Below are 13,912 nucleotides of genomic sequence, written 5' to 3'. Positions count from 1 at the left end.
ATTAAAAATTTAAATTACCTTAATGTTGATTATTATACCAACAAGATACTTTGTCAAGAGAAATTTAAAATGACACAATTCTATTTTAAATTTGGAAGAATATATGATTTTTGTATTTCTTATTACTAAATTATTCAGTATTTTATAAAGATATATTTTTATTTTTGGTAAAATTTTATTTTTTTCTCAACATATTTTATTATAAAAACTAAAATTATTAAATTATGTTAAATTTTTATATTTACAACTATATATTATCATTTTATATATAATATATTGCTGAGATTCAAAATAAATAAAATGATAATATATAGTTGTCAATATAAAAATTTAACGTAATTTAATAATTTTAGTTTTCATACAAATACTACATAATTTACGAATTTTAACCTTTATGACGATGAATAATAACTTATTTAAATAAAATTATTTTTAAAATCTGTTAGTCTACCAATTTCATATAATTTCATCATATTTAATTTATAGAATATGTTTATTTTAATTAATATAGTATAGACTATAATTATAAAATTAATAAAATAGCATAGAATTTTATTTTCTTTTGTTTTATGATAAACATCTAATTATTATTATTTATAATAAGATTACATTACTAATTATAGAATTATAATGTACTTTTTTAGGAAATATTAAAAAATTGTAGGATTTTGTTAGATTTTCTCTCAACATATTTTGTTAGATTTTCTCTCAACAGATTTTTTATTATTTTTAACATTAAAACTAAAATTTCTAACTAAAATTATTTATTATTAATATTTTTACTGATTACTATCATTTAATGTAAGTAATCAAATATGTCATTTTAAGTAGTCATGGTCTTACTATGAAATATAAAATATATGACTCTAAATTTAAATTAATTAGATTTGATATGCGCTTTCAAAGCATATTATTATTTTCGAAACAAGCCAAATTTATATTATATAAATATTTTATTTTTGATTGTGTAACTACATTTAAATGTTACACATGAAGCATTAGATTCAGTGTTCTGAAATCCGACTTGGATCGACGGTTAAGCCGATAAAATCGGTAATCCTATATGTAATCCGATTCGGTTAAAAAGAACTTGTTATTTAAAAATTCTAAAAATTTGCAAAAAAAATCGCTAAACCTAGGATGCCGCTATCGATTAAACCGATAGATGACCCATTATATAATACAATTTGACTTAAATTATCTTAATTAAAGCATTCCAAATCGTGAATGCTTAAATGAATTGTGGATATAATATGATTGTGGTGCTCCAATTTTACAAAAGATAGCCATACAAAATTTTAGTCAAACTAATTTATCATTTTTTTGTATGCGTAATAAATCAATATTGGAGAGAATGCATATTAAAATAGAAACATATGTGAGAGTGGCCTATTCATATACGATTATTACAATTTATTGATTTCAGTTTGAAATAAATATAATCATTTATTTATTTATTTATTTATTTACTTTTATTGTTCACATGTTATTTAATTTTTTTTTTGAAATTTTGTTTTTGGTTTATTTTGAATTTGAAATTTTAATTTCATTATTTATCTTAGATATTTAAATATTTATTAATTTTAATTCTGTTATATATTTATATTATATAACTAATAATAATTTTATTATTATATTTTGACTTGCGCTTTAAAACAAAAAATTGATTTTTATTCAAAAACTTATTTACTAAAAAATTAGAAATATTATACATATATATAATTTTTTATATAAAAACATTTGTTTTAAAGTATATATTACTAAATTAAAATTTACATGAATATAATTTTATAAAAATAAGATAATTCATTTAAACCCACCTCATACCAGTTTTACTCATGATTTATAACTAAAATTACAGTACAAAATTATATTTAATTTCTTATACTGGTAAAAATATTTTACTATTTTATTTTTCTCAAAATTATTATAAAAATTAACAATTGTTATTAACCTGTCTTATATTTGATAAATATGTTAAATTATTTCTATATATATATATATATATATATATATATATATATTGAACTATAGAATTATTTATTAGTTTATATATCATATTTTATTATTTGTTTTAATAAGTTAAAATATATTTTAAAATTCATGAATATATTTTATTCTGTTATTTTATAATCTATAAAATAGTTAATAAATAGATTAAGTTCTAATAGTAGTGATATATTAGATACGAGATTATAATGATTAGGGCATACGACAAGCAGCACGCCTATAAATCTTGGGGCTAAACTTGTAAACAACGAGAAATTTAGGGCCACAAGTAATTATTATAAGTTCAGTTTTTGTTATTTTTAATTAGATTAACATAAATCAAAACAAATCCTTCGAACTCAAAATTTGAATATTCCCTTTCTCTTCTCCTTCCTCTCCTTCTTCTCTCTCTCTTTTTCGACCCGATCGTTAGAGGAGAGAGAAACAGAGAAAGAGAAATGGAGAGAGGAGGAGGAACAACAATCGGCGACGTTAATCTGCCAACACCTGCTAAACTGGCAACTCCGAGATATTCTCTGAGCTTTTGGGAGGTCACGGCAGCTTCCGGCGTCGTTTTGGGGTTTCTCATTGGCCTTGTATGCGTTTATCTCACAATGCCTCAATCTGATTACAGCTTCCTCAAGCTACCTCGTAATCTCCAAGACCTTCAGATCCTCAGGTCAATTTTTAAACGTTTCTATAATTAGATTGCTTCTGAGTTCTTTTAGAATTGATTTTTTTAACATTTTTAGATTTTGTGTGTTGTTGCAGAGATAACCTGGAGATTTACACAAGTGGTTACACAGTTCAAGTTCTTGTCGGATATTCTCTGGTGTATGTTTTTATGCAGACATTCATGATTCCTGGAACTGTGTTCATGTCTTTGCTTGCTGGTGCTCTCTTTGGAGTTTTCAAAGGAATGGCTCTTGTTGTATCCACTGCAACAGCTGGTGCTTCCTCTTGCTTCCTCCTCTCTAAGCTCCTTGGTAGACCTTTGATCTTCTCGCTTTGGCCCGACAAGCTCGTCTTCTTCCAAAATCAGGTTTGGAAATAAAATAAAAACAAGAAGAGACAAAATCGTTTTTGTCCTTATTTTCGATTGCGAACAGTTAGGCCTGCGAGTTTGGTTTATATGGTTAGTCACAAAATTTTACCCAATTGAACTGAAATAAACTCGGCTAGTTAATTTTTATAAATTATATCAAATTCAAATAAATTTTCCATGATATTCTAGTTTAATTTGGTTAATTATTGGGTTATTTTTGTTATATTTGGTTAGTTTGATTACTTCAGTTTTAATTTTGGATATGATTTAGGTTCGGTTTGTTATAAATCAAATATAATTTGGTTATAACTTTTCTAAAGAAAATAGGTAAAAACCGAACTAACTAATTCTCGATCCGATATAACCAATTTTTTTCTGTAAATATGTTGAACTGAACAGAACTTTTAACCTAACTTGAACCAAAAACCAAAAAATTTGGCTTAGTTTAGTTCGGTTAATTTCAGTAGGCCTATGAATAATCTCAACGAGTGTTTTGTTTTTTTAGGGTTGCGAGAAGGAAAGACGGGTTGCTGAACTATATGCTGTTCTTGAGACTAACACCAACATTGCCCAACACTTTCATCAATGTCGCTTCTCCAATTGTTGATGTTCCTTACCATATCTTCTTCCTCGCTACATTCATCGGTCTGATTCCTGCTGCATTTGTCACTGTCACGGTATATTCTGTGTTCATTTCTGGCATCTTCCTTGTTATCATCTTACTGTTTCAGTGAGTACATATGAATGTGTTTGGTTTTGTGGCACAGGCTGGGATAGCTCTTGGAGAGCTACAATCATTGGGAGATCTCTATGATTTCAGCTCGATGGCCACCCTGTTTTTCATCGGGGTGCTCTCTGTCACTCCAACCCTAATTAGCAAGAAGAAGGCTTAGAAGAAGAGCAAGATCAAATGGAGACATAAGACAAAACTATCACATGCATACGATGATGACTCTTTGTGTATATATTTAGAATGTTAGGACCAATTTCATAACCCACATTTTCTCTAAATGTTCTTTTTAACTCAAAAATGTACTAGAAAATATATCTCTAATGGGTTTCATGGGCCTTTCGACAACATGTTTATAGCCTTAGGTTTATAAAATCAAAATTATCCATGAAAGTAGACTGAACCATAAATTTTTTGGCTTGCAGTTCAGAGTCTTCAGACCGATTCTAACGACAAAGTGATGAGGATGCCAAGTGCAAACACTCTCCTCGCCTACACTTGAATATAGAAGCTCACAAATCAAGCAAATATTATAACGGGAAGTTTTTGGACCTCTTGCCAGCTTTGGACTTCCGATGTCTAGTTCAAAGGTTAGATTCCCAAACATGAATTTTATAATGGGTGTTACTAAGCCCAGCGACAAAAACATCATCCAGCCCAACTTGGATCGGCTGCCAAAGGCATAGACCAACCAATATATATATATTCGTTGCTGCTTGCCTGCTAGACACTTGTGCCTCATGGTTTCACATGAAAAAATGATAAGAGAGGAATATGGACTGTTGTTTTTATCGTAAAGTGGTTGAAGCCGTATGTTTTCCGGCACCAAAAAAAAAAAGACACCAGTCTGGGTAAACGTTTGATAAGTCTGCAGAACTTTAATCCAACTTGAAACGTTTGATGGAAGCGTGAACCTGTGAGGATCTGCAAAGGACATTAATTACTTCCTTTGTTACATAATAAATGTCATTTTGAGTTTTTTGTTTGTTTCACAGTAAAGTATAATTATACAATTACAATGTAATTTTGTAAATTAAATCTACTTTATCCTTTTAAATAATTAATAGATTTTTATTTATATTATTTTTATTTAATTAATTATATATTAATCTATTATATAATTTTCTTAATTTTCATGAAAAATGTTAAAATGACACTTATAATGAAACGGAATAAGTACAAAACTAACATTGATCAGATTTTTTTTTCAATTGTAGTTATCACTGATTTGCTTTCGAAAACTTAGGGAGTTTAAAATTATGTTTTTATTTAAACTACGTTCCAAGTTTAGTAACATATTATTAGATCCTGCACTTTGGTATTAAGAAAGAATTGTAGTATTAGTTATTTACTAACTTAGCTAACAATAAAATTTGTTGTGAATTTAATCACCAATAAAAGTTAGACTGAATTCTCTCTATACAAAACATTAAAGTGGTATATATCTATAAATTTACGATTTTTTGCTTATAACTTTCACTTTACTGCCCGAAGTAAAATTTCAACTTATCAACTTCGTAGCTTATTTAAACCAGCTTTCAGAAGAAGAAAAAAAATTCGTAGCTTATTTTCTTGTCAGCAATTTCGTAACTTATTAAATATAAGGAACTCGTAAATACGTTAAATGAAGAATCATTTTTTTGAAAGCCAATTTTCAAAAAAAAAAGAATCATTTTTTTTTAAATGAGATGGACATAAATTGTAAGTGACAGTCGGAAAGGATTTTGATCCTACTGGACGTTCCGATTGAGGGAGGCCTTTTAAGGTAACAAAAGGTGCTATCGAAGTATAGGTACGAACAAAAAAACTCAAGTCCCTCTGGAAACATATATGGGGTTGGTCAGTCTCTCGAGTAAATATAGATAAACCAATATCAAGTCAAAACTAAAAAAAAACTAAATTTTGAGCTGCCGTTCAAAAGGCAGTATATTTTATGTTTTACATTTTTAAAAAAAATTAATTTTTATAATTATATTTTTTTAATTATATTTTTCGTTTTCTTTGTAATCATATTTGTATAAAATATTTTTTAAATAATTAATAAAATATTTTAATAAATCTATTAAAATAATTGAACCAAACATCTATTTTATGTAATTTCCAACGCTTTTCATAATGTTTTATTATTATTATTATTATTGTTATTATTAGCCAAGAAAATAAAGTATCTATTAAAAGTAGGGATGTTCAGTCCGGATATAGGTTTGGTTTCGATTCGGTTTCGGTTTGTTTTTTTTTGGTTTTTCGGTATTTTGATTAGTAAAATACAACTACCATTCTAAATCCATATTTACATACCGTCGGTTCGGTTTCGGTTCGGTTTATATACCGTCGTTTTTGGTTTATTTGATTTTATACCGAGAAACATAATTATTTAACTTGGGATCATATTATTGGAATTTTAGAATCATATTGTCAACGCAGTCATTTATTAAAAATATTATATGTTTAAATAAAATAACAAAAAAAAAAATAACGCTACTACCATCTGATAAATAATCAAATCTAAAATAAAATCAAAAATTGAAATTTTGACCAGAAAAAAAAAGAGAAGCACGGAAAAAAAGTTTTTTTCTATTCTTCCATTCATCAAAATCATGTTTCTTCAAATGAACATGAAATTATGTTCATTTATAGATTAAAAAAAGTTGTGAAGAATTTCCACTAATTTTTTCTGTCAAATTTATAGTCTTTATTTCGTTTTAGTAATGCTAAAATAAAGCAAAAAAAAACTAAGAAATAAAAAATCTCAGTTGCTATGAATTATTATTTAATTATAATTCAAGTGTTTTACAATTACTGTAAAAATATGGTAATAGTTATTAGAAAAAAAATAATTTGTATAACAAATAAATTTTCATGTGTTATTATAGAATATATATATACATATTTACATGTTTCTACTTTTGATCGTTTTTGTTCGATTTATTTGGTTATAAATCAAACTATATCCAAATTCTATGGTTTTTATAAAATCACATCCATTTGGTTTATATGGTATATACCAAAATCAAACCATATTATCTATTTCTATTTAGTTCGGCGGGGTTCGGTTTTACCATATTGAATATCCCTAAATTTAAAAGTATACAATAACACCCCATCACATCGGTTTACGTTTAGTATAACATTATTATTATTGCATTTTACGTTTAGTATAACATTGCTCAAAATTAAACACAGAAATATTAAGATAAGAAGATAGCTCAACTAGGGAGCTTTATCAGAGAATATAATTTCCCAAAAAGCTCTATAGATTAATCAAAAGAAAATTCCCTTACAGATAAGCACCACAGCACATCGGTTTCATAACTTAATAAGTCTGCTTTCCAATACGAGATTCCATAAAATCATTAACAAATTTAGTTAAATTATTATAAGGATATGGATGTAATGTAATATAATGAGTTTAACTAAACGAGAAGAAAGAACAATCATCATCCCTACAAAATCAAATTTAATTTCATCCACACTTGTAGGAATCAGGCATTAATATATAAAGAGACTATGAAAATGTATAGTGAACCAAAAAAGACCACAATAGTAATTTCATACTGATCAAAGAAAAATATTTATCTTTCACTAAAAGTGTGCTTTCTCCAAATATCTACATCCAAATATATAGAGAGATAGAGAGAGAGAAGAGAGATAAATGCACAAATAAAGTATGTTTACAAGTACAGTAAAACCCTTTTGGCTAAAAAGGTACAGTAAAACCTAAAACATAACATGATTCCAGTACAATTGGAGAAATATAACAAACAAATAGGTTTCATTGTTGAGTTCCTTAAGATAAAACTAGAACATAATGTTATTATTACTGTAGATATGATAGCTAGGGCTTCAAGAAATTGAAAAGCAATGTTGAATTGACACCTAAAAATGCATGTTTATAAACATGTTTATCACCATGCCACAAACATATATACAAAATCACATGTATACCCTTATCTATGTCACTATGTATATAGAAGTACAATATAACATCAATTAAGAAGATCCATATAAGCAATTTTTTAGACTTTTAGTAGTGTCACATTGTTTCTATTTGAGAAAAAAATATTAGAAAACAAATATTTAAGTGATAAATTTGATCAAATCATTGCACTGACCGATACCAAAAAAGAACCTGGACTTAACTACAGAACAACAAACCTATTTAGTGCAACAATTGTAGAAATTTGATTCCTAACCGATATAACCTTTAATCATATTCTAAAAGACTGGTCAATATCAAATTTGTGGTATAAGAAGTGATTAATATGAAGAAAGATGGAGGATATTTCATCGCAGACGAACACAAATATGTAGAGTTTCACAGAAGGATCGAAAAGGTTGAAACATAAAATTCTACCAAACGTAAAAAAGAACAGAAAAATAAAAAAGCCCTAAGCTGAACATGATGAACAAGATAATGTCCAGAATCACGATGATAGATTGAAATTCATTAGTCCATTAGAAACTTCTCTAACCTTTCTTCACTCTCGCAAATTCTTGGCCACAAAAGCTTCCTCCGCCGGTATATATAATATATACTCATCAGAAAGGACCTCTTCCACCTGAATTCCCCGGCCAACCTTCCACCGGAAGTTGCACATTTGGTTGCATATTCATTGGTAAATTAAAGAAAGGAAGTCCACCTCCTCCTCCTCCTCCAGTAACCTCCGGAAACAAATTACCTCCGCCGTTAGATCCTCCTCCTCCTCCGAGATGCTGCTGCTCATCTTCTTCCAAAGGAAGTCTCTCATAAGCAACATTAGTAAAGGAAGCAGCGATTACAATCACCGGTCCAGCCGCCGTAAGCTCACCAACAACGCTTCCTCCGATGACCTGTCCTTGTCCTCCGGCCACGAATATAGTCAAACTCGTTGCTCCGGGAGGAGCCGGAGGAGGAAGAAACGATCCGGAGAGAGAAAGAATCTCGAACGTTCCTTGTAGCGTCACAACCGCTCCAGCCGCGGATGGCTGACGTATGCTGACGTTCGTCACGGTTCCGCTACCGCTCAAAACGCAGATCCCACGCTGCCTTCGGCGAGCGTAAGTCGCAACGCAGTCGAAAACGTCGCAGCCGTTTGTTACTTCAAGAATGTGAGCTCTAAGAGTGTTTGCGCTCTCGCGCGTGATTATCACCGGAGGTTTCGGTTTGTTTTTGGATCCTGGTGGTCTGCCACGTGGACGACGGCCAACAACGTCTCCTCCTCCTCCGCCGCCATGACCTCCTCCTCCGGAGCTTCCTGATCCTCCTCCACCTGAGGCTAAGTCAAGACCTTGATGGTTGTTGTCTTCGTCGTCGGCGGTGAAATGACCTATTCCGGCGCCAGGAGTGACGTCACCGGAAGAGGAGTTGTGGTGAAGGTGGAGATCGGGACGATGGAGCTGGTGATTAACGTAACGAAAAGATGTGCCTAGATCAAGACCAGCCATGCTCACATCAAAAGCAAAGGAGAGATTTTAATTTGTAAAAAAAATTATATAAAACCCACGCACACACACAACAAAGATTAAAATAAAAGCTTCTCTTCTATGTAGATTTTCTATATTTTTTTTCTTTTAAATACACAAAATATATAAACTAGAAAATAGTGAGAGAGGATTGAGGAGAAGTTAGGAAGACGAAAATGGGAGGAGAAAGGGAAATGATAAAAAGTAGAAGGGGGAGAAGGTGAGACTAAAATAAAGCATTAAAGAAGAAGAAAAATATGTTTGTGTATACATACATATATAGATGTATGTAAATGTAGTCACTTGTCTAACCTAAACTCTTACAAAATTTATTAATAATATATTTCGTCTTGGTATCGACTTCAATTCAAAATTTCATCTCTTTGAGAATTTTATGTCGTTTTATGTGTTTTGGACTCGACACGAAACTCCACTCTTCTTATCCAAGGGCGTGAACTATACGCGAGTACCATGTCATAACTCATAAGCAAAACAAATATATTAAGGATTTCTGTTTGCATTGGTGTTTTGGTTATATTAACAAATTTATATAGTATAATTTTACTAAAATAAAAATATTAACAGGTTAGTAACTAGGCAGAAATTATTTGTTTTGTGTGTTTATGTAGCTGTTTATGATTCAGAAAGGCTTTTTGTAAAAAAAAAAAGAAACAAAATCACAATTTTTCTTTACAAATTATGACTATCGAATCTTATTTTATTAAAAACATATTTTGTGTTTGTTTTTTCTTTTATGATTCATACAATTATTTGTGAGAAACTTAAAAACTATATTGATAAACTAGAACAATCACTTAGATATTTGGGAATCCCGACTGGAAGCGGCTACTGGTCTCCCTCGAGGCGTGCTACCAGTTAGATACTTGGGAATCCCGCTTTGTACCAAAAAACTCACGCTTCTCCATTATGCTCCCCTACTGCAATCAATAAAGACAAAGCTGCACAGTTGGACAGCAAGGTCCCTCTCCTTTGCAGGGCGCTTGCAACTTCTCTCCACTGTTATCGCGGGCATAACTAACTTCTGGTCTTGTGCTTTCATCCTTCCCAAAGCTTGCTTGGATGAGATCGATTCACTTTGTAGCTGTTTCCTCTGGAAGGGGAAAACAGATGCGCCAAACACTGCAAAAGTCTCGTGGGAAAAAGTCACAACCCCAAAGAATGAAGGAGGCCTCGGTTTACGGAAGCTTGCCTTATGGAATATGGCTTCGGTTCTGAAACTCATCTGGTTCCTGTTCTTCAAACCGCAATCGATCTGGTCTCACTGGTATCTAACGGAGGTGTTGGAAGGGAACCTGAATAACTTCTGGGTCATCAACACAAAGCAGAAAAATTCTTGGTTAGCAAACAAACTGCTGCTACTAAGAGACACTGCCTATCATTGGATGAACCACGTTGTTGGAAATGGAGAAACCACTTACTTTTGGACCTCTAATTGGTCTCCTTTTGGGAAGCTAATCAACTACCTACAAGGAGAATCTTGCTACTCAGTCGGTATCCCCTTCTCTTCAACTCTTGCGGAGCTCTGGGAGATGGACCATTGGGTTCTGCCTCCTGCGAGATCAGAAAAGTAGGTTCGCATCTTCGCTTTCCTCACATCCCTACAGCTTACTGACTCTGTTGATATGGTTGAATGGTCACCTCTCGGAACTCCAACGCAACTCTACTCTACAAGGACTACTTATGACATCCTGCGCGGTCCCTCTCATGAGGTTCCCTGGCACAAAGAGGTTTGGTTCGGTGGTGGTATCCCAAAACACAAATTCACTACGTGGCTAATGGTTCTGAACAGATGTCCTACGCTAGATAGAATGTTGCAGTGGGGGCTTCAAACTGATGGTATGTGTCTCCTTTGTAACTCTGTACCTGAATCGCGATCACACCTACTCTTCGAGTGCACCTACTCTTGGGAGATCTGGTCCACCATCTCTACTCGCTGTGGTTATTCCCCCTCTCCTCACTGGGAAACAGAGCTCTCAAAACTACAGGCATTCAAGGACAAGCGCTTTCGGAAACTCTTGCTATTGGCGTGGCAGGGAAGCATCTATATGATCTGGGCGGAGAGGAACAATAGGCTCCACAGACAAAACTATCGCTCGACGTCGTCCACTCTAGTAGAGCTTGACCAACTGATCAGGCGGAGGATTGCATCTTTCAGGACATCTAACCCTTCGCTCTCCTCCAAACTCTTTCAAACTTGGTTCTCATCTATCTTCCACCATCGTCGTTAATTCCAAAGCCTCTTCACCTACTCAAACCTCTTTCTATGATACAAACTAGATAGTCTAAGATTGGGTTCTTTAATGTATGGGCCTCTTGCCCCACTGGCAATAGCCTGTAACATTTGTGGTCTCATGCTTTTAATAAAAAATCTTTTATCAAAAAAAAAAAAAAAAAAAAACTAGAACAATCACTTTTCACGTTGTAGCGATATTAAACAGCCTAAAATTGGTATTGATGTTGTATGAGTGATGAGAACATCGATACAAAGCTTCGCCGTTAGATTGAAGGACGTAGTCTCCACGCGTATATTAGAAGTGGGGAAGGAGATGTATGTGAGTGGGTGTGATCTAATTCCCCATTGGTATAATGAGTTAAAATATTTGGAGAAAATGGAAGTTTTTTTTTGTCAACAAATGGAAGTTTAATTAAGATGAACAAAGCAACCATGATAATATGTGGTTGGGGTTATCTTGTGGGTTTCATTAAGATGCTTCGTCTTTTATGTCCTTCAAAACATTCTCCACCATCATTGCCTTGCTCTGTTATTGATAATTTTTTCAGAATTTAAAATATTATTTATATACCTTTCCTTTTTATATACCTTATTTGTACTGCAATATATTAGTTTACTGAATTAAGATGTGTTATACATGTAAAAAAAATATAAAAGTTAAGATGTATAAGCAAGTTAGAAAGAAGCAAAACTTGGGCCAACAGGCCCAACACAGATGTAATCATCGGCTGTACATAAATAAATTTTGGAAATCGAATTATTGTTAGTTAACCATGGTTAACTAAAAAGTTGACCAATTTGAGAGGAAAGAGAATATCAAATGGGGATAGATGAGAAGCGGCGCGTGGGGTCCACGATTGTCTGAACCATTTGGATGGGTTTCTCTTCGGTCTCATGGAGAGCTGGAGGTTTTATTTGTGGCTTTGACCGTCTTTGGTTGGAGATTAGTTGGATCTAATCATTTCAAACCAATAATTTCATGCCTTTATTAATGTTGGTTTTTTGAAATTAATTTGAGGCATTCCATACTAATTTCTAATTGGAAGTACAGCAGCTTACGGATAAACTTTTTTCGATATACAAATAGATTTTAAAACCATTTTTAGTTCACCTTAATTTTCATCTCTATTTTTTAAAATAAAAAATCTCTATAATAGATGTGAATTTGTACTAATGTATACTTTTATAATATAATTCATCTATTTTTAAAGAAAAATATAGGAATATACTCAGTGGCGAAACTAGGTGGAAGGATGTGGGGGCAAGTGCACCCATAATTTTTTTTAAATTTCAAATTTTGTAGGTAAAAACATCAAAAATTTGTAAGTTCATATGGTAAAATGTAGTTTGTGTACCCATACTTTCCCACTATGGATCCCTTTTATATGCATTTTTTATTTTTATTATCAAAGGTGCACCCATAAATTAAATGATCTGGCTTCGCCCCTGAATATACTATTTTCACTTCTGATTGTAGATGTAAAAAGTAGTACTATTTCTTTATATTTCATTTTGAAATAGAAAAACTCTATATCATGTGTTTCATAATAAGTGTCATCTAACATTTTCTTTGTTATACAAAAATATCATTTTACAATTTCAATGACAATTATATTTACTTACAGCTGAAAATTAATTGTAAACTATATTAATTTTATAAATAATTTTATTTATCATAAATACTATTGGTCAGAGATGTGTAATTAATAAAAACGTACATATATTTTCTTTATTTTTTTATCCGTGTGAAAAATATTAAAGTAACAGTTATTTTAGAAACAAAAAGAGTATTATAGAGTGATATATTAGAGTAAATACACCTATATAATATAAATATTTATTTTAGCGAAAAATAAAAAAATATACATTGGAAATGCTCTAAACAACAGTTTATATTTGTATAAATGTCCAAAAATAATACGACTTAGTTTACATAGCCGGTAACCGATAGATCAAATATGAAACATTTTGGCGTTCTAAATCCTTTCTTTTACAATTCGACCACAAGGTCCGGACAATGTTTTTACATTCAATTAATTGTTTATAATTGCTTAATTTGTTTTGGATTATACTTTCTCAATTTCTCACAAACTGTATTGTCTTTAAAGTAATTGATTTAATTTACAAAGATTAGTTTTAGATTTGTACTAAATTCTTAATTTATCCTTTGCTCAAATCTAGTATTCTTTGAATTGACATTATCATTTAATCAGTAATATCTTAAACAAGTACATAATGATATACTTTGCTTAAAATGTGTCAAAACGACACAAAGGATAACGGATGAACTGTACATGTTTGTACTGTAAATATGATAAGAACAATTTAGTGAAGTTTTTACATCAGAAATCACGTTAGTTTTTAGCATAAAAAAATCTAAATGACTTAGTTTTATGTACGTTGACTAATATATAACTGAAACCAAGTTTTATATAATAACATGAAATTTCAT

General features: G+C 31.2%; 3 protein-coding genes across 3 annotated transcripts; 2 read left to right on the top strand and 1 right to left on the bottom strand.

Annotated features, from left to right (window-relative positions):
* Window positions 1-2,346: 2,346 nt before the first annotated feature.
* On the top strand, window positions 2,347-4,103 carry LOC108852191 (uncharacterized membrane protein At4g09580). Its single transcript, XM_057006960.1, has 4 exons — window positions 2,347-2,668; window positions 2,761-3,030; window positions 3,540-3,711; window positions 3,802-4,103. The coding sequence occupies exons 1-4, from the start codon at window positions 2,448-2,450 to the stop codon at window positions 3,925-3,927; spliced, it is 789 nt and encodes a 262-aa protein (XP_056862940.1). The 5' UTR covers window positions 2,347-2,447; the 3' UTR covers window positions 3,928-4,103.
* Window positions 4,104-8,027: 3,924 nt separating this feature from the next.
* Window positions 8,028-9,425, bottom strand: LOC108851784 (AT-hook motif nuclear-localized protein 23). Its single transcript, XM_018625253.2, has one exon. The coding sequence runs from the start codon at window positions 9,186-9,188 to the stop codon at window positions 8,304-8,306; it is 885 nt and encodes a 294-aa protein (XP_018480755.1). The 5' UTR covers window positions 9,189-9,425; the 3' UTR covers window positions 8,028-8,303.
* A 1,001-nt stretch (window positions 9,426-10,426) lies between these two features.
* LOC108850141 (uncharacterized) lies at window positions 10,427-11,455 on the top strand. Its single transcript, XM_018623718.1, has 2 exons — window positions 10,427-10,768; window positions 10,832-11,455. Exons 1-2 carry the CDS (start codon window positions 10,427-10,429, stop codon window positions 11,453-11,455), a joined length of 966 nt encoding a protein of 321 aa, XP_018479220.1.
* The last annotated feature ends 2,457 nt before the right edge of the window (window positions 11,456-13,912 follow it).

Source organism: Raphanus sativus, chromosome 4 (genome assembly GCF_000801105.2).
Source record: "Raphanus sativus cultivar WK10039 chromosome 4, ASM80110v3, whole genome shotgun sequence".
Classification (NCBI taxonomy): Eukaryota; Viridiplantae; Streptophyta; class Magnoliopsida; order Brassicales; family Brassicaceae; genus Raphanus; species Raphanus sativus.
Note: the sequence above shows the minus strand (reverse complement) of the source record. Positions and strands in the feature narration are given on the sequence as shown.